The 18983-nt window shown below is 47.5% G+C and overlaps 1 protein-coding gene across 22 annotated transcripts in view; it reads left to right on the top strand.

Annotated features, from left to right (window-relative positions):
• Positions 1 to 17960, top strand: part of FHOD3 (formin homology 2 domain containing 3) — a 450733-nt gene extending 432773 nt beyond the window's left edge. For all 22 annotated transcript variants that reach the window (XM_045777869.2, XM_087869863.1, XM_045777879.2 and 19 more), the window contains 2 exons: positions 7240 to 7401; positions 17362 to 17960. In XM_045777869.2, the coding sequence (XP_045633825.2) occupies positions 7240 to 7401; positions 17362 to 17444 (245 nt within the window). In that variant the 3' untranslated portion in view covers positions 17445 to 17960. The remainder of the gene's footprint in view (positions 1 to 7239; positions 7402 to 17361) is intronic.
• Positions 17961 to 18983: the final 1023 nt, after the last annotated feature.

The raw sequence follows: 18983 nt of genomic DNA, 5'->3' as shown, positions 1-18983 counted from the left end.
GACAGCGGTTCTGGTAGTGATTATACTGGGTGACAAAAGAGAACAGGCCAGGTAAACTGGGTTGTGGGTTAGCTTACCTCTCACAGAAACTCGGTAAAGCAATGAGCCCATGCAGTACCCATCAGGCATCGTCCCAGGCTCAGGAGAACATTCCAGCTCACAAGATGACAGAAAGGCAGGTTGAGCTGCAATGGAAAAACCCCTGAGAAAGCCCTTCAGTGACTTCTGCCTTTGCGGACTGACCAGTGCTTTGGAATTTTGCTGTTGTCAACTCTGTTACATATAAACAAAGAATGATAGTAACAATAAATTCAACATAAGAGAAAAAATAAATGTAGTTTCAAGTTTTCTTTAGAAGAAAGTGGGTCACATGGTGCATAGAGATTCTTGGAGCTTCTTGTCAGCCATCTACGGAGGAGTCTTGAAAGGGCTTCAGGCCATGTTCCAGATCCCTATGGTTTATGTGGGATTCCCTAGTGGAGCTGAAATTAGCAGATGTTTTTCTTATTTCATGTGAGTTCTGTATCACCCTAGTTCATTTCTCTGCTTCTTAATGTTGGACTTCCGTCTTTACCTTTTAGCAGGGTTTTTACTTTGATAAGCAGTTAACATGACAGAAGAAGAGCTGCCTCCCTCCACCTTTGCCCCAGTGTTATCCTGAGACACAGACAAAGTAGGAAAGTTCTATCTTCTACTACAACCTTGATTCCCAAACTATACCCCAAATACTTCCAAATATTATTATTATGTCAAAGAATCAAAGATTGGGTTCTCTGGGATTTGGTTTTCCCAAACCCCCTAAGTTCTCGGTAGTCTTGACTGTGGAGTTAAGAAAATACATAAATACTCTGCTTTAGCAATGAAAGGGCACCCTTTTGGTGACCAACAGCAGACAGACACAGCTATGAAGAACCATAGTCCTGAATACTCTATGTGGTATGTTCTGATTGTCTGATTTTCTTTCTTTTTTTTAAAAGACATTTATTTGAGAGAGCACACATGGTGGTTGGGGGGTGATGGAGAGGGAGAATCTCAAGCAGACTCCTACTAAGCGTGGAGCCCAATGCAGAGCCTGATCTCACAACCCTGAGATCATGGCCTGAGCCAAAATCAAGAGTTAGACTTTTAACCAGCTGAGCCACCCAGGCACCCCTGATGACCTGGTTTTCTACAAGGAAGGAGAGGTGTCCTCTTCTTGGCCAGTGCTATATATAGAAGGCTTCCATTTCTCAGGAAACCAAGTAGTGACACAGAGAAAGAATGCATAAGCAAGAAAAAATAGGAAAAAGTGGGGAAGATCAGATGGTGAAAAAAATAGTACCATTAAATGCTTTGCAGTGGAGATTCTCATTCTAGATGGAGCATCGAACAAGGATAAGAATAAATAAAACAGTTTTGCAGTGTTTTGGGGTGTGTGGAAGGGAATCCGTTGTACCTGTGGTACTCAAAAAGACCTAAGACATTCCGTGGGTGAGTCTAGACTCTGTGGGCCCCAGCAGCTCTTGCAGGCTTTGTGTCCTGGCCACGAAGAGTATGGAGAGGGAACATGGCCACCACGAAGATGAAGGGCAACATTAATGCCTGCACTGAGTTGACCACAGCCATCAGGAGCGTTGAGCCCCTGTACCTGGGTGGGTGCAAGAGTAGCTTGGTGGAAGCCATCGAGGGAGATGGAGCCTAGTTTGTCTAATGGAACATAACAGACTGTGCTAATTTTAAAAGAGAAAGGGATTAGAAAGAAAGGCTGTTCAGTTTCTCTGCACATTCAGGGACTGCTGCTTCCAGATGGCACGTAGTAGGGAGTGGCAGGCCACCACTCCTTCTAAAACAACTGCAATTTTTTTTTTTCTAATGGCAAGAGCTTTCTTTTAAAAGGTATCAGTGACCTGTGAAGGGAAAGAGAACTAGACAAACTAGAATTGTAGATGAGCTGAGCGTGCCTGTCCAGGACCATTTGCCATGTCCGGGCATAGGCTGAGAATTGGATCTGCCATGGGCAGAGAGACTCGAATAGGGGAGAGAAGCCAGCAGAGCGTCCAACAGCCATGGGGTGCTGCCATAAGGGATTGGAAGTAGAGGGTCTCTGAACCCCGAGACCGTGTTCTCCGTGAGACATTTGCTAAGTGCCGGGGCAGCATGGAGAGAGGGAGGCAGAGCCAGAAAGGCTGGAGGAAGTCTGCTGTAGCCTTGAAGGTCTGAGGAAACAAAACCAAACTGGACTGAGCATCTTCAACAAATACATACAGCTATTTAGAAACAGAGGTGGACGGATTCTTCATTAAAACTACAGTCCAGTCCCAACCCCACTCAGTACTTCACCATGTCTGCTTCACAGAAGAGTGAAGGCTGGGGGAAAGGACACCGACCCCGGTCTCTGCATCCTTCTGTACACAAAGTGCAGTGCATAGTCCAAATTACAAGCTAAGAGGAAAAGATGAAAATGTGCCCGGCAAGGAAAAGGAGGCAGAAGCAGCAGATCCAAAGGTGGTCCAGATGTTGAAGTTTACAGCCAAGGTTTAACCATGACAAATGTTAATGTAAAGGGAAATACGTACAAATTGATTAAAAGGTGGATCATTTCAACAGCAAATTGGAACTTACTCGTAATCAAATAGACATTGGAGAACTGCAAAAGAAATATCCGAAATAAGGAACTCATTGGATGGGTTTAACAGCAGACTCAGCCCAGCAAAAGATAGAATTCAAAAGACAAGTTATTAGAAAATGCACAGAGTGAAGCATAGGAAAAAATGGACAGAACAGAATAAAATGTAAGGTGTGAGGTACACAATCAAATGGTCTCACCTGTATGTAATTGGAGCAGCAGCAGGAGGGTAAGAAGCATTAACTAAGGAGCTGATGGCTGAGAATCTCCAATGCTGATGATAGATATCAACCCACGTATTTAAGAAACTTAGCAAACCCAAGGAGAATAAATAAAAAGAAAACCATGCCTAGGTATAATGTAGGCAGACTGCTAAAAACCAACGATGAAGATAACATCTTTTAAAAAGCCGATGTAAAAGATATATTACCCTTCTAAGGTACACCCATCAGAATGAGGGCTCACTGTCATCAGGAGCCATGGAAGTCAGAAGAAAGTGGAATGACATCTTCAAACTGCCAAGGGGAAAACCTTTAAACCTAGAAGTCTGTATCCAGGGAAATTCTTTCAGAAACACAGGAAAACTTTTATTACGTTAAAATATAATCTCTTTTTTGATACAATTATTACCCTTTTAGACTATTATTTTAGGTCAGATTTTTTAGAGAAAAAATAAATTACAGTGTTTTCTTTCAAACTGCAGTTTACATTTTTTAAAATTGAAGTATAGTCAACACATAATGTCACATGAGTTGCAGGTGTACGACAGTGATTCAATAAGCGTATGTTATCAATTTACACATTTTTTAAAACTGAAGTCAAAATAAAGTGATACGGTGCTATCATAGTCTGTAATACTTCATTCCTTCTGCCACATCTCACTATATATAAATGTCTTGTGGGGCACCTGGGTGGCTCAGTCGGTTAGGCATCCAGCTCTTGATTTCAGCTCAGGTCATGATCTCAGGGTCATGAGATCGAGCCCTGCACTGCGCTCCACACTCAGTGGGGGAGTCTGCTTGAAATTCTCTCCCTCTGCCCTCACCCCCTCACTCACACCCACACATTCTCTCTCTCTCTAAAGTAAATAAATCTTTGGGAAAAAAAATAAATGTCTTGCTAACACTTGGGAGGCTGTGGTGAGCCAGTGGCCTCTTGGGGTCTGTAAAAAGTATGGGCAGTGGTTCCCTGATGCTAAATGTGGGTGCAGGGTTCCAGGGAAAATAGCTTATACATGACCAGAAAGAATGCATATAAAGTTATCAGGCAGGAAAATAACCTAGGAGAGGGGGGGATAAAAAAAGCAGAAGCAGGCCTGAGGCCATAAAAGAATGAAATCATCACAAAACCAGGTCTGGCAATCCTGAACATATGGCAGCACGTCCCTTTGAAGCCTCTCTTGACATATTACAGTGAAAGCGGATCCCTAGGGATGTCGAAGATGGGAAGAATAGGGAATTCTTAGTAGGAGAATCAGATGATGCCTTCATTTTTGGCCCAGTGCTCTGAAAATGTATTATGAGCAAAGACAGTTGATTGAAACTTGTGTGTTTTTGGAAGGGTAACTTGGCATCTCTTAAAATGAGATACAGAATTATAAATCACTAGGTAGAAGGGAAAACAGGAAATTGCTGGGCAAAACACAATTGTATTATGGATTGCCCTGTCTGCTCTGAGGAAGACCACTGATCAGAGGCGCCGAAGGGTCCCAGTGTAGAGCTGTGCCAATGGGAGGCCTCTTGCCTCCAGTTAGACCACCTGGACCATCCCAAGAATGCAGCAAAGTTCAGCCATTTCAAAACTTCTTTTCTGAGAAGAGCCTATTTTTAAAGGGATTTATGATGCTGAAAAATCTCATCTGATGGAAGCAAGTAGATCAAGTGCCCTTGGGCATAAGCAGAAAAAATACAATTTGCTGTTTTTGTATATGCCAGCGCTGTAGCTATGCTCCCATTCATACAACTAAGGTTTAAAATGACAACAACAACAACAACAAAACTTTGTCATTGGAAAACATATTGACCTCTAGCCACAGATCCATGCATGTTGGGGGTGGGGGGTCCAGGAATCCTGCTACTCCTTTTGCAAAGTGTGAATTATTTATGTATGCAGTTCAGCAGTGTGCATTTTACTGGCAGAAATTAGGACTAAATGATAGCACATTACGTATTTACTGTAAAATTTCAACCACAAACACATGTCCGCAAGAATCACAGTCTACTGAACTGTGATCAACTGTTCCCAGCTATTACCATCGATATCCAAATGGCAAAAGGTTTTAAAAATTAGTATGGGAATAGAACTCAAGAATTTAAGGTAAAGAGGGGCGCTTGGGTAGCGCAGGCGTGGGGCGTCTGCCTTCAGCTCAGGGCGTGATCCCGGCGTTCCGGGATCGAGCCCCACATCGGGCTCCTACGCTGGGAGCCTGCTTCTTCCTCTCCCACTCCCCTGCTGTGTTCCCTCTCTCGCTGGCTGTCTGTCAAATGAATAAATAAAATCTTAAAAAAAAAAGAATTTAAGGTAAAGAGGTACTAACATTTCTGCCTGTGGTTTGAGAAAAGCTGACTGGTCTTCAGCCTCAGCTGGACCTTCGGCTCCACATACCTGTGTTCCATAGGCACAGGGTGTGAGAACGCACCTACAGGCTTCTGAAGTTGTATGTTTGTTACAAAGGGCCGTGTTTGTGGAGGAAATTCACACTTTTGAGCACATTGCACATTTTTCTTCTTACAGAAGCTTATTTCCCATCTTAGAGATTTCACAAGGAAGTTAATCTGTCACAAAGGCACATTTCTTGATATATTATAGCATTCATTTCTAACTGTTGAACATGACTTGGGAGCTTATGTTTTTGTGGGGCTTTCTTCTTGCTTGTCTACAGGCAGATGCTTTTATGCCAGATTTAGACCTGCTCTGTTTTAATATACAATTGTTTATAAATGTATTTTTCTGGTCAAGAAGCAGAGAAAAATTTATGTCGGTTCCTCCTTTGCTAGTTGAAGAAGATAATCCTGTTACGATTTTTTAAAATATTTTATTTATTTATTTGAGAGAAAGAGCACGCACAAGCAGGGGGAGTGAGAGAGGGAGTCTGACACAGGACTCGATCCCAGGACCCTGGGATCATGACTTGAGCTGAAGGCAGACGCTTAACCAACTGAGCCACCCAGGTGCTCCTCCTGTTATGATTTTTAAAGCTTAAGTAATCTAGGGTGGGTAAGTCAGTTAAGCAGTTGACTCTTGATTTCGGCCCAGGTCATGATCTCAGGGTCATGAGATCAAGCCCTACGTTGGGCTCTGGGCTCAGTGGGGCGTCTACTTGAGATTCTCTCTCTCCCTCTGTACCTTCCCCCATGCGTTCACTTGGGCTAGCTCGCTCTCTCTAAAAATAAATAAACCTTAAAAAAATAAAGTTCCTTAAAAAAAAAAAGATCAAGTAATCCAAAGATAAGCGGTTATAAAATCCAAAATCCATTTTCTTTTTTTTTTTTAATTATATTTTTTTATTATATTATGTTAGTTACCATACAGTACATCCCTGGTTTCTGATGTAAAGTTCGATGATTCGTTAGTTGCGTATAACACCCAGTGCACCATGCAATACATGCCCTCCTTACTACCCATCACCAGCCTATCCCATTCCCCCACCCCCCTCCCCTCTGAAGCCCTCAGTTTGTTTCTCAGAGTCCATAGTCTCTCATGCTTCATTCCCCCTCTGATTACCCCCCCTTTCTTTATCCCTTTCTTCCCCTACTGATCTTCCTAGTTCTTATGTTCCATAGACGAGAGAAATCATATGATAATTGTCTTTCTCTGCTTGACTTATTTCACTTAGCATTATCTCCTCCAGTGCCGTCCATGTTGCAGCAAATGTTGACAATTCATTCTTTCTGATAGCTGAGTAATATTCCATTGTACATATGGACCACAACTTCTTAATCCAGTCATCTGTTGAAGGGCATCTCAGTTCCTTCCATGATTTAGCTATTGTGGACATTGCTGCTATGAACATTGGGGTGCACATGGCCCTTCTCTTCACTATGGCTGTATCTTTGGGGTAAATACCCAGTAGTGCAATGGTTGGGTCATAGGGTAGCTCAATTTTTAACTTTTTAAGGGACCTCCACACTGTTTTCCAGAGTGGCTGTACCAACTTGCATTCCCACCAACAATGTAGGAGGGATCCCCTTTCTCCACAAAATCCATTTTCTTTTAACTAGAAGAAAAGTTAGGGTCGGTTGACATTCACTCGGCATGGACAGCCATGGCTGGAGAGCTGAATGAACGCACATCTCGGGACCTCACTGGGTGTGCATCACCGAGTGTCTGTGCTGTGCGCTGTGTTGTGGGGTCTGCCCTCCCACCATCATGGGGCCTGTCAGGTGGAGGCCTTCGGTAGCTGTGTTACAGGGTCCTATTAGTTAAGTGCTCCAAGTGCGCGTGAGTGGCAGTAGCGGCCACAGGTCACCGTGGCGCCCCTGCGGTGGGGGGCGGGTGAGTACCCCGGGATCTGCGGGCTCATGTGCTTGCTCTGGCCGCAGGTGTGATCCATTGCTGACAGAGCTCCATGCCTGGAAGAGAGCGTTGGCATTTTCTCTAGTGTGTTCCTTCTCTCTGGTTGTTTCATTCTTCAGGATCCGCTAGTTCATGGACTATGGGAACTGATGACTCCCCTAACGTCACGGATGATGCAGCCGATGAGATCATGGATCGCATTGTCAAGTCGGCCACCCAGGTGCCCAGTCAGCGAGTGGTGCCTCGGGAGAGGAAGCGCTCCCGGGCCAACCGGAAGTCTCGTAAGTGCCTTGGAGCTGGGGTGAGGGACTGGCCCTACAGGGACCTGGCCTCTTGTTCTACATGCCCTGGGAGGGACAGACACTTAGAGGCCAGCTCCAGTCAGTTGTCAGTGATGCCTGGAGGGTCACCCGGACTCATCAACGAAAGGTTTCTCGGTTGATGATCAATGTTACCATTGTGGGCGGGGTGGGGCTGCAGCCACACCTGTCCAGTGTATTTGCCACTTCTGGTCAGGCCTCCCTCAATTCTTACTCTGTTCCCAAGAGGGTCCAAAAGACCCTGAAATATCTCTGACGTGCAGTGTTAGGTACAGGGGGGCCATTGCCAAGCACTGCCCCAGTGCTTTGCTGAGGCCATATTTCTGCATCAGGGACCATTTTCTAGCTGAAGATGGGTTCCCTAGGGATTCACTGCTGCTCACAGATATGTCAAAGGTGAAAATCAATGATTTTATAGTCATTGGGGTGCTCAGAATACTTAATCTAGGTTGACCAGTTTATTTTGTTTGTTTTGGTACCAGAGAATTCCACTAAATCAAAGGGACTGATTTTCCCCTTTGTCTGAGCCCACGGCCTGCTCCTGCCCATGGAAGGATGGGCATGGGGCTGCCTCTGTGGGCACCATGCTAACTCTCAAAGGGGCCGCTCTCCGTAGAGAAACAGGGTTCCTCTGTATCTGTCTGCATGAGCCATGACCCTCGCGTGTTTTAGGAAAGAGCTCAGCCCCCAACCTTTGGCCCAGTGCTGCATCACTCAGCTCAGGAGACCAGCTTGAGTCTGTACCGGCTCTGCCTCCAGGAATGAGGGATGGCAAGGAGCATAGGGATCTGTGACCATCACAAGAGGGAAGACTGCTTACCTCTGCCAGTAGTGGCTCCAAAAAGTGAAAGGAAAGTGACTCCAGGTAGGCAGGAGTTCAGTAAGAACTCGGACTCCATTTGGTGCCACCTTTGAGATTCACGCAGGAGGGGATCAGGGTTTGAGCTGCAGAGCCCAAGGAAGAGGGCTGAGAGAAGATGCCAGGCAGGGGAATGCCCTCACGGAAGGTGGGCATTGTGGGGCCAGAGGCCTCAGAAAAGGAGACCGAGTGAGGCAGTGACATGGCCAGTGCCCGGAGGCCGAGGATATGTGCTCCTCCCCTGGGTTATATGCCTGTGTTGGCAAAGAGTGTAGGCCCTGCCCTCTGGTCTAGAGAGAACCAGATTCTTAGAGAGACACATAATGTCGCTGGGAACAACAACACAGTCATAATTAATTTTCCTCTTCAATCTGGCCAGGGAGACATTTTGCCTGTGTTTGTGGTTGACATAAACCAATTTCCTGTGGTACCATTTCCATTCCAATCTTATGCAAAACAGCCATATATTCTTTTTAGTCAGCCAAACACATTTTATTCTGTGGTGCAGTTACTACAACAAATACAGCCCTGCTTGTATGTGAGTGTTTATCTCTGACAGGCTTAATTTATTAGTAATGGCACCATCAACAGAAATTTAAGACGGGGGAAAGTTACTTTGATTTCTGTTGAGGAGGGATGATAAACTCCAGCTTTCTTGCAAGAGGTTAAAGGAATGAGAAAAAAACCAGCTTGCAAAATCGATGTGAAGTTCCGTGGTTTGGACAATGCTGTATTTGATTTGATTGTTTAATGGCCATGATGAGGCAAGTGGGTAATGAATAACCAACGTATTTGGGCCATCACTCATTTGGCTAAAGACAGTAATAGTCCAGCTATTGCAGGAAACCAAACAGAATCCACCCCATAACCTAGAAATTTACAACCTCCAAGCCGCTGGAGCATCCTCCAAGATAATTAAATGTCTGCTTTCGTGTTTGATGCTGGTGACTGGGACTGCGCCGGCCAAATGTCCTGCTAAAGCTTGAAATATGCAGCTGGTGGGGGCACAGGGAAGGCGTCTTAATCGATTTGCAGGTTCCCGTGGCTCAGTTCTGCTTTTCCAGCTGGTGACAATCCGGGTTTCAAGTGTTTTGACTTGTACAGTGATTTTTAGTCTGTGGAATGGTGGACCCAATGCCCTCTCATGTGCCTGCCCCTGATTCCAGCTGAGGTTCTCCGATCGGCTGGTGGATCAGATTGAGGGAGAACATTCTGGGAGCTTCTTGGTTTTTTCTTGTTTTGGTTTCTCTTTTCATCATATTGAGGCAACTATATTGTCCCAGGGCTGTTTGTTCTCTTTGGTGTCCTGGTTGTTGGCCTTTTCTAGAAAATCCTGAAGCTGAATGGCATTTGAAATATCCTTACCAGTGTGATTCTGCCGGATGGGCCCTGGTGGCTTGTAAGGAGGAGAAGCTGCTCCCCCATGTTCTTTTCTCTTGGGCCTATCTTTGGAAGAAGGTCTCTGCCTAGCTCCCTGGCTGCATATGGCCACCAGCCCAGACTGTCGCAGAACAGAACAGGTTTAGGGACTCAGTCTGTCTGTTCTCTTTTCCCCAGGGAGCCAGATCTTGTCACAGTAGTGAGAGGCTGGGTACCATTTTCGTGTTGAGTTTCCTTCTAAGGTGGGGGTCTGGGCCCTACCAGTGACATAACCATGAAGTTTGGGCACAGAGCTATATTTCTATAAAGATGTGATTACGCTAATGTGACTTACAAATAAACTGGCCAATTTCTTAGCTCATTAAGATCTTAAGGCTGGTCACCCTTGTAAGAACAGTTTCTCAGTGGAAAGAGCCAGAGTCTAGTTCCAGGGACTGCTGGGAAAGGAGCACAGAATCTTGATTTGATCTGACGCCCTGACCCCCAAACCCCACCCCCCACCATGACTGCCTCCTCATCATGTCCTAAAGCTTCAACATCCCCCTCAAAGGGCTTGTGACATACCTCACATTGATTTATGTAACTCACATCTTATTTTTACAGAACTTTCAGGGATGTAAACACGCTGTTAAGTAGAACTTCATGGAGAAAGAAAACCAACAGATCTGAAAAATTATTCAATTTGTTTTAGGGAAAACGGGAGATATGCCTCACAAAATATTAGATCTAGCCCTGGATCTGATCTGTACACAACTTCGTTCACTTGTCTCTCCTTCTCCAAAGTGGTAAATACCCAGGAATTTCCCATTAATCCCATCAAGAAAAACTTCCCTGTGTTTTGTTTAGTTTTTGCTTACTGTGAATCAATTTTATATTCTTTTATAGGGCAAGCTAACCATGGCAATAATGAAAACTAATGCTCTTGCAATATAGTAAAATAAGATATTAGTGGAAAGGACCAAAATTTCTCAAACTTTTGGCTTCTCCACAACAACCTCATTCCTATTTACTCAGCCCCTCATTATTCTTAGAGCTCATTACAGAGGGACTGACCTTCCTCTAAAGATGGCTGAGGGTGCCCACCCATGTGTCCAGGCCACAGGACAGGAGGACAAAAAGAAGTCCAAGAGAGGACCAAGAGTTTCTTCCTCTAGAGGGTCAGCGGAGGGCACGTGCCTCGTGGGAAGAGTGACACCATCCGTGTCTCCTCCAGGCTATGGGAGGGGGTGACCGGGACAGGATGGAGCTGATGGTGGCTCTCTGATTTCTTGCGTCCTGCTTTAAGCCTCTGGTGATTTGAAGACCTTCTCTCTAACAAAGTAAGAGCAGGAAGTGAGGAAGGCATGGGCAGTCTTTGCTTGGGGTTGGGAGGGTCTTGGAGGTGGGGATGGACAGATGCAGGAAAGAGCCTTGGAGGTATATGCAGGGGTGGAGGTGGGATGGGGGGCTTAACCAGGGTCTGGGAACTTGGAAGAGAAATCAGGCCCGAACAAGAGGAGGTGTTGTCAGAATGGCCAACAGATCCCACATCACCCAGGCCCTGAAGGCGGGTCCAACATCAGGGTGTACAGGCCTCCCACCCAAGCCCGTAGGCCGGGCCAGAGGTCAGGACTCTGATGTAGGAAGAAGCCCAGCTAGAAGTTTCGGGTCAAAGAGGCAGATGCAGGAAGAGTTTGGAAATATTTTACTGTGCTGGATGGCTCTCTGGTTTCGTGTTCAGATGACCCCCCCCCCAAACTGGGAACTAGCACACTGAAAGAGGAGAGGCTGGCTTACCTGTCTCCCCCCCAAGTCTGGGTGCCGGGCACCCATTTGGCTCAGTGTTGGGGGTTCAAGAGGAGGGAGGATCAGTGAAAAGAGGAGCCCAGGAGTCTGTCCTGCCTGTGAGAGCTGCTCTGAAAGGAAAGCCGGAGAGGGATCCTGTAAGGGGGCTGTGGAAAGAGCCGAGCACCTTCCCGACACAAAGTGAGTGTATCTCATTGCTGTTGCTGCCCAGTTCAAATGGAATCCTGTTCCATGTGCGGAATGTACACATTCATACAACAGAGGAGGGGTCGGGGTCCCTCTTCACTCACTCGGCCCCACTGAGCCTCAGTCTGCTGCCGTCCAGTGAGGCCAGCGGTGCCCCCTCCCAGGTGGTTGTGAGCATTGAGTGAGGTGCCTCAGACGGGTTCCCACTGTCCTCCGTCCCGGGCTCTGTCTCACTGCTGCCCCCACAGGACCCCAGCCCGGGGGGAGTATGAAGCTGAAGCCACACCTACCCAGCCGTCACTCTGCTACCGGCACCCACCTGATTTGGCCCCCGGGGATGAGACCAGACCCAGCTTCACCTCTCCTCGTACCGCAGGGCGCTGGCTGAGTGGGCTTAGAGCTGTGCACCCAAGGCTGGGTTGTTAGCATGGTGCTTGTCTGGTTCTGCCTACATCTCTGATGGAGAACTGCCAGGCCGGACATCATCTGGAAAGGGGGGGCAGTTTTGTCCTGCCCAGGAAATAATGTTGACAACCCAGGAGTCTGTGACTCTTGAAGCCCCCTTCCTTCTTGTCTGCGGAATGCCCCAAGTTCACATAGGCTCTCCCAGAAACAGTGGAGAGAACTTATTTCATGTCTTCCTTCCCTCACCCATAGCACAACTCCTATGGGGCAGTCTGCTCTTGCTTCGGAAGTGCTTTCTGGTCAAGGCCTGCCTAGGAGCGACAGGGATTACTGTGGGGTCCTGGATGCGAATGTAGCCACGGGCTAGGCAGAGGTAGGTCTGCCGAGCCAAGACCATGGCCAGACCACTGGCTCTAGAAAGCACCTGCTACCGTAAGTATTTCCAAGAGCTGTCTCCTCGTGGGTGAGCTTACTCCTGGGTTAGGCAGCACTCGGAGACTTCAGCTCTGCTGTCATGAAGGCCATTGCTTTCCTGAGGGCCCGCCCTTCCCTGGGTCTCAGTCAGGTGGCAGTGATTTAAGTCGGGACCCCAAGCCTCGCTGGCCGTCGGGATCTCCTGGGGAAGGTTAAAATGCAGTGCGTGGACCTCTCGTTGAGACTCGAGTTCAGTGCATCTGGGCTGAGTCTAAAGTTGAATTTAAATCAACCAGGTTTGGGAACCTTTACTTTTCGTTAGTGTTCTGAATTTTGTTGTTGTTGTTTATTTTTTATTTTGAAAGAGTTTTAGACTTAAGTTGCAAAAAGAGTACACTTGCCTTGTGTCCCTCACCCAGCGCCCCCTAATGCTAGCACCTTGCACACCCTAGGACAACACTGAAACTAAGAAATGAACCTTGGTGCAATACCATTAGCTGAACTAGAGGCTTGATTCAGGTTTCACCGATATTTCCATGAATGTCCTCTTTCTGTTCCACTGCCCTCCCTGGGCTGTTCCGCTGCATTGAGACGGCATGTCTCCTCTGATGTGTGGAGGACATTTTAAGAGCTTGACACTTTTGAAAAGTACTGGTCAGTTATTTTGTAGAATGCCTGTCAATTTGGGAAACCTCTGCTTCTAGTGGACAGATACTTGAGGAAAAACAAGATGGAGGGTGGAAACAACAAAAAGAACTCAGATGGTTAGATAATCAACATGGACAGAACAAAGTGAACCAACCCACAGACAGTCTAATATGGAATCAGTAATCGTGATAGAGCTAAAAAGAGTTCCTTATATTTAAGTCTAAGAGGCATGACTGAACCTGGCGCTTTTGCTCCAGTCAGTGGACGGGTCCCTCAGGGAACGAGGTGTGGATAACAGCAGCAGTCTTGTGACTTCCCAGCCACCAGAGACATGCGTTTAAGACCTCTTGTAGTTCTGGTATTAGTCCCCGCAGTCCTGGACACACTACTCTCCGTATACTTGGTAGAAAATCTTCAGTAGAATCTTAGGGATTACGAAAAAGCTCACTTATTTCCAAATTGTTTGGCATTATGTGCAAAGGAGAAAAAACCCTCTCAGTGATCTAAAGGTGAAAGGGTGCAAATAGACCTCTGTCGTATGGACGTACAACTCGGCGGGTGTCCCATGGGTATGAAAGCCGGTCTGAATGTGTCCTGCCATTTCCAGGGCGGACGGGGTCTCACACGTCCTGCCTTCAGTCCCTCTGTGGACCACTTCCTGTGTGCCCTCGGGCCAGGGACTTGATCTCTCTGTGCTGTCCGCTCACTTGCTGGAGAAATGACAGCACTCTTCTCCTAGGGTTTCCATAGAGAATAGATGGAATCATCCAGGTTAACCCTCAGGAAAGGCAGGCTGCCATCACTGTTGTTCTCAGATTCAGCTCATTTTTAGCAAAGAGCCACCTGAGAGCTCTTTGTGGGATCAAATATTGTTCCGTTCTGGGGGCGGGGAGAGAAAAAGAACTTAGTTTTTCCCGGGGTCCCCAGACGCGCCTGTGCTGCGTGTTGACAGCGGAGGCTGTCCTGTGTCTGATCCGCTGCTGTCACTGCCGCCTCGTGAGAGCTGTCACCAGTGCCTGGGGCAGAGAGCGGAGGCTGGTGCCAGCACTGCGACCCGTGCCGTCTGCGGAAGAGCCGCGGGCACCCGGGGATGAACATACGCACGGGCCGGTGTCTGTTAAGCGGCTCAGGGAGGGGAGGCAGGCGCGTGCGACAGGCTGGGGAGCCGCTCCGGGGCAGCCGGAGCGTTCAGGCGGGAAGCAGGAGCGGAGAGCGGCCCAGACGTTCTCTATCAGACATACGCCGCCCCCCGCCCCCCGCAGGACTGGCGAAATCCCCTACTTGATGACTTGTTTCTATTATACAGGCTCCCTATCCTGCCAGCCCTCTTCTTCTTATGTCCCAGTCCTTTTTTGCTTTCCAGAGACTGAGAGCCAACACCCTCTCCAGCCGGGGTCTGCTGCCCTGAGCTGTCTCCTCATACCGTGTCCCTGTCAGTCCCCTGCCTCCCTGATTGCAACACTTGGCTCAGGGTAGAGGCGCAAGTAACATTGGCTGAGTGAGTGAGTGAATGAATGAACAAACGAAAGAACTGAGGAGCAGGCAGATGGATGAATGGCTACCCCAAGAGGCCCTCTCTATGTGTAATTTGAACAGGAGCACAAAACCGATTTCAACTGCTCATCTTCATTCCACACGTCTTTTCAAGTGGTAGTGTGACTTTTTAGCAAAGGAAGGGTTCAGATTCTTAAGGTCTTTGGGGGGGTTACTATATGACTTTGTATATGTATATGTACGTTACTATATACATCACCTATTGATGATGGGCTGGTTGTATTTAATATGAGAGAATTTATCTCAAGTGTCACGAAGGCCCACGGAAAGTCGGATTCCATTAATGGGGTAGGTTTTCCTATGAATTCTTTTTTAGGGACACACCTGGTGAGCAAAGAGACCTGGCCTATGCTGGCTTTTACCCCCACAGCACGGAACACCTGAGCCCAGGCAGAAGGGGCAAGGGAGGACCCCAAAGGGTGTGGCCCCTCAAAACAAAGAGTAGGCTACGAGGCTCAGGCCAAAGCAATGCCATTAAGCATTGTTCTCTTCTCTGCACCTGTTCCAGAGAGGCCAGCCCAATGCCCGTATCCGTGAGATGACTGCACACCCTACAAGGTGCCAGGGTCCTTATTTACCATATTTACATGAACTGAACTGAACACCACAGTTACAGGACTAAAGCAAATGCAAGCACAGAGGTTAAGGAAGCATCTTGAAAAGCCCTCCTGTGAAATGCCCATCAGTTTGTGAAGGCTTCTGTAGTCACCTGGCCAAGCACGTGTACCTAAAGGCTCAGGGATTACAGTTCGCAGACTCATGTCCCTGCCGCCTTCTGTGCCTAATGAAATTCGAGATGGCCTGCTCATGCAGCATGGACTTCTTCAAGCCGAATTTTGTATCTTAGAAGTCCTGGCAGTCCTTGTCAAGAATGAGAAACATTTTATCTTATTTTCTGCCATTAAAATTATCTTTCTTTAACAAACACTTGAAGGAGTGTTTAAAGAACATAAAAGGTTATTACAAACTAGTATTTTTATTGCTGCCCCATAGAACAAATTCCATTACTCATTTAAATGCAATCTGCCTCCAGCCGAGGCTCTGGAGCCAAACATTTTGTCTGGACAAGTTAGACAGTCTGGAGCCCAGGGGCCAAGGGTGGGGGGAGGGTGAGCCAGTGCAAGAGCAGCTGCAGACGGATGGCTGGGGAGCCCAGAGCTACGGTCGTGTGTGGAGGCATGATTTGAGGGTAACCCTCAGCACAGAGCTTTGTGTCTCTGTTTGTGTCAAATCCACACTTGACATCTGTGAGTCTTCTAGCAGTGTTTTGATTCTATAAGTCCCAAGCACACAATAGGTTCTCCATAAAGTATTTGTTGATTGACCAATTGATGGGTTAGGTTTTGGCCCCTGTTCAAAGCGCTGATTCCCGGGAGAGAAGAAACCATTTATTCATAGATATTTAGACCCTGTACGTTTTACCAGGTCTCTTCAGATCCTTTGCCCACAGGCTGAGTGGGCTTAGAGGAGGACAGGAAGGCATGGAATATGTGGTGTTGCTTGTAGACACGTGAGCTGGGATCCTGGCGTCTGTATCATCTGAGGCCTCCCCGTGAGGGGGCGAATACAGGCCCTGTGGCCACAGGGGGTGCGGGGAATTGGGTGTGGCACAGGAAGATGGGAAGACACTGGGGTGAGCTTTACTTTCTCCACATTCTGATCAAGGGCCTGCCCTGCTCAACTCAGGTCCGCTGTCCGATTTAGGGTTTAGGGTGGAAGGTATATCCATAGCACATCTCTTCTGAAAATAGAGCAAATACCCCAAACTCCCTATGACCTTTTGTAGAAAGTAGGCCAAATACAACTTAGAAATTAAGGGACATGTAATTAGGCAACCTTTCAAATGAAAGGACTTGTCTTGGAAGGGACAGCTGCCTCCTCATTCACCCTTATCCAGCCTTTATTTTGATGTCAGAATTGATCAACACTAAACAATGGGAAAGCCCATAATGCCAAGCTAACCACGAGCCAATTCTTAGTCACATATGATCATTCGTCCACCTGCCAGTCGTAAGCCCCAGAGGAGAGTGTCACAGGTCCTTCTTGAGCCTTGCGTGTTTCACAGAAAACATCTACTGAATCCGGGCAGAAGTTTGGCAGTTTGCTCCCTGGCAGCCGGTCCATAAGGAGTCAACAGTTATTGCCTCCAGAGCCCCTTTGATGAGTGGAGACTAAGAGCCACAACGCTGTTAGAGATTCGTCCTGACTGCCGCCCCTTGCCCAGTTCTGTTAACACCTTGCTCTGCAGGACCAGGTCCCCCAGATCATTGCTCATCCTACAGATTTATGGGGTCATCTTACCTAGTTTGCAGTCGTTGGAACTGTAAGGACTGTTCCAGCTCTGATCCACTCCTTATGCTGGCCAGACGCTGAGCTCTCCACATGCCGTCTGTACTTCACTGTTGCACCCGTTTCTCAGAAACCTTACGAGGGTGGGCCTCCTTTCTACCCTCTTACAAGCTCAGTCCCTCCACTTGGCTCTTCAGGTCAGCCTCTTGCAGCCCTCGAATTGTCCTGCCCTGGCAGGTAGATGGCCAGGCATTCATCAGGAGCAGGGTGGGGCTGAGCATCTGTGAGCCCAGTGACTACCCTGGGGGGTCTTGGGGGGGGGGGGCGATGAATGACCACGTGCTGGCTGTTAACACCTCCCTGTCTTCTCATCCCTACGTGATCTGCGGGTGCTGCTGCAGTGCGAAGGACCCTCAAGAGCGGCCTGACTCCGGAAGAAGCCAGAGCCCTGGGCCTGGTTGGCACCGCAGAGTTGCAGCTGTGACACCAGTGGGAACCCTGAGAAGTGTGCCCAAGAGTGCAAATTCCTGCTGGACAGAGTCCCTCCAGCTGGGGGTGAAGAGACTCGACACTAACATCCGAAGGTTCTGAAGGGGAGTGTCCATGTCTAGGTGTCTGCGTGGGCCGCGCTGGGCACTGATGGGGCTCTCTCGGCGTCTCCTTCACACACTTCGTCATTGTGTCAGCTGTGTTTCTCGTGTTTCCTTGACACCTGGTTTAGTAGTTCCAAAGTGTGACACCTTTTCTGTGCAAGGAGCAGCCGTTTTACGGAGCGGATCACTTCGGTCACAGTTACTGAGGGCATGTGAGGCGGGCTGATTAGGTTCACAGACTGGGTCTCTCCGCGACACCAAAATATCCAGATGGAAACTCCAAAATTGTACACAAAAAGAAAGCACAGATTGTTTACCAGTTGTGGATTTTAGATGTACTAAATGTTTATACAAATTCATAAATGTACACCATGTTTCAAATACTAAATAAATAGAGTTTAATGCCATGGCTGGAAACTTCTTCTCTTGGGCGTAAGGCCTTAAACAGCTCCAAAGGCTCACCTTCTGAATTGGGGAAACCTTTTCTCAGGTTCGTCAGAAGGACTCTGGCTTGGAATGGCCTCCAGGCCCTTTGGCTTTCTTGTTGTTGTTTATTCTTTTGTGTTAATAGAGTGGGAAGTGCCCGCCAATGTGCCTTTTGTAACTCCTATTAATTAGGCATCAGTGTTTTTTGCAGGACCTGTTAGCATGACCTCATACAGATCACCATATTATCCATGTATTTTGTTTTGCTCCATTGTAATGCTGATGCAAAAATTAGAGAAGCATTTAAAAACTGAATTATTGTGCAACTCTCTTACTTCTTATGTAAAAATTCATTTTCTCAAAAAATTGACTAAGTTCCCAAAACAAAATGGAAATTTAAAATTTTGTCTACAGAGAACCTCAGAGTGACAAATGTAGTCCTTGGCACTTGAGTACCGGTCATCAGAAGTTAAGGTGTCCAGTGGGGAAGGCACTGCCAGGGGCCACACCGGGGTGGCTGGTGCCCGGGTGGTGGCCGAGCCTCCACAGGAACCCCTCAGCCCAGTGGTGCCCGGTTCCCGGGGTGGAACCTCTGTCTCTGGCAAGAGGGAGAGGTGAACCACTGCACAGGTAGATGGTCAAGCCATTAACTCCATGTTTGCGTCACTTTTCAAACCTCTGTATGCCTGAATCTGGGTGCATGTGATTTACAGACAAGATGTAGTCGTGCTGTCTGAAGAGCAGAAGATCAGAGGCTCTCCCCGCAGGCCTCCGTGACTGTGTCCTCTGCTTCTGCATCCCCACTCTCCTGAGAGCCTGGAAGCTCTTTCCAGCGGGTAGTGGTCAGATAATACGTGATGAAAGTGAGCACCCCAGGAAAGCCCAGAATCTGCCAAGAGGAGGTCTGTGTATTACAGACAATTGAGTTTAATCACTGTATTGGAAAAGATACATAGGTTATTAATGCTTATTTTCTTATGGTTCTAAATAACATGTAATATTGT

The sequence above is a fragment of the Ursus americanus genome, chromosome 19 (assembly GCF_024610735.1).
Source record: "Ursus americanus isolate L20-20 chromosome 19, mUrsAme1.1.p, whole genome shotgun sequence".
NCBI classification, from domain to species: Eukaryota; Metazoa; Chordata; class Mammalia; order Carnivora; family Ursidae; genus Ursus; species Ursus americanus.
The sequence above is the reverse complement of the archived record's forward strand: the minus strand, read 5'-3'. Positions and strand labels throughout refer to the sequence as shown.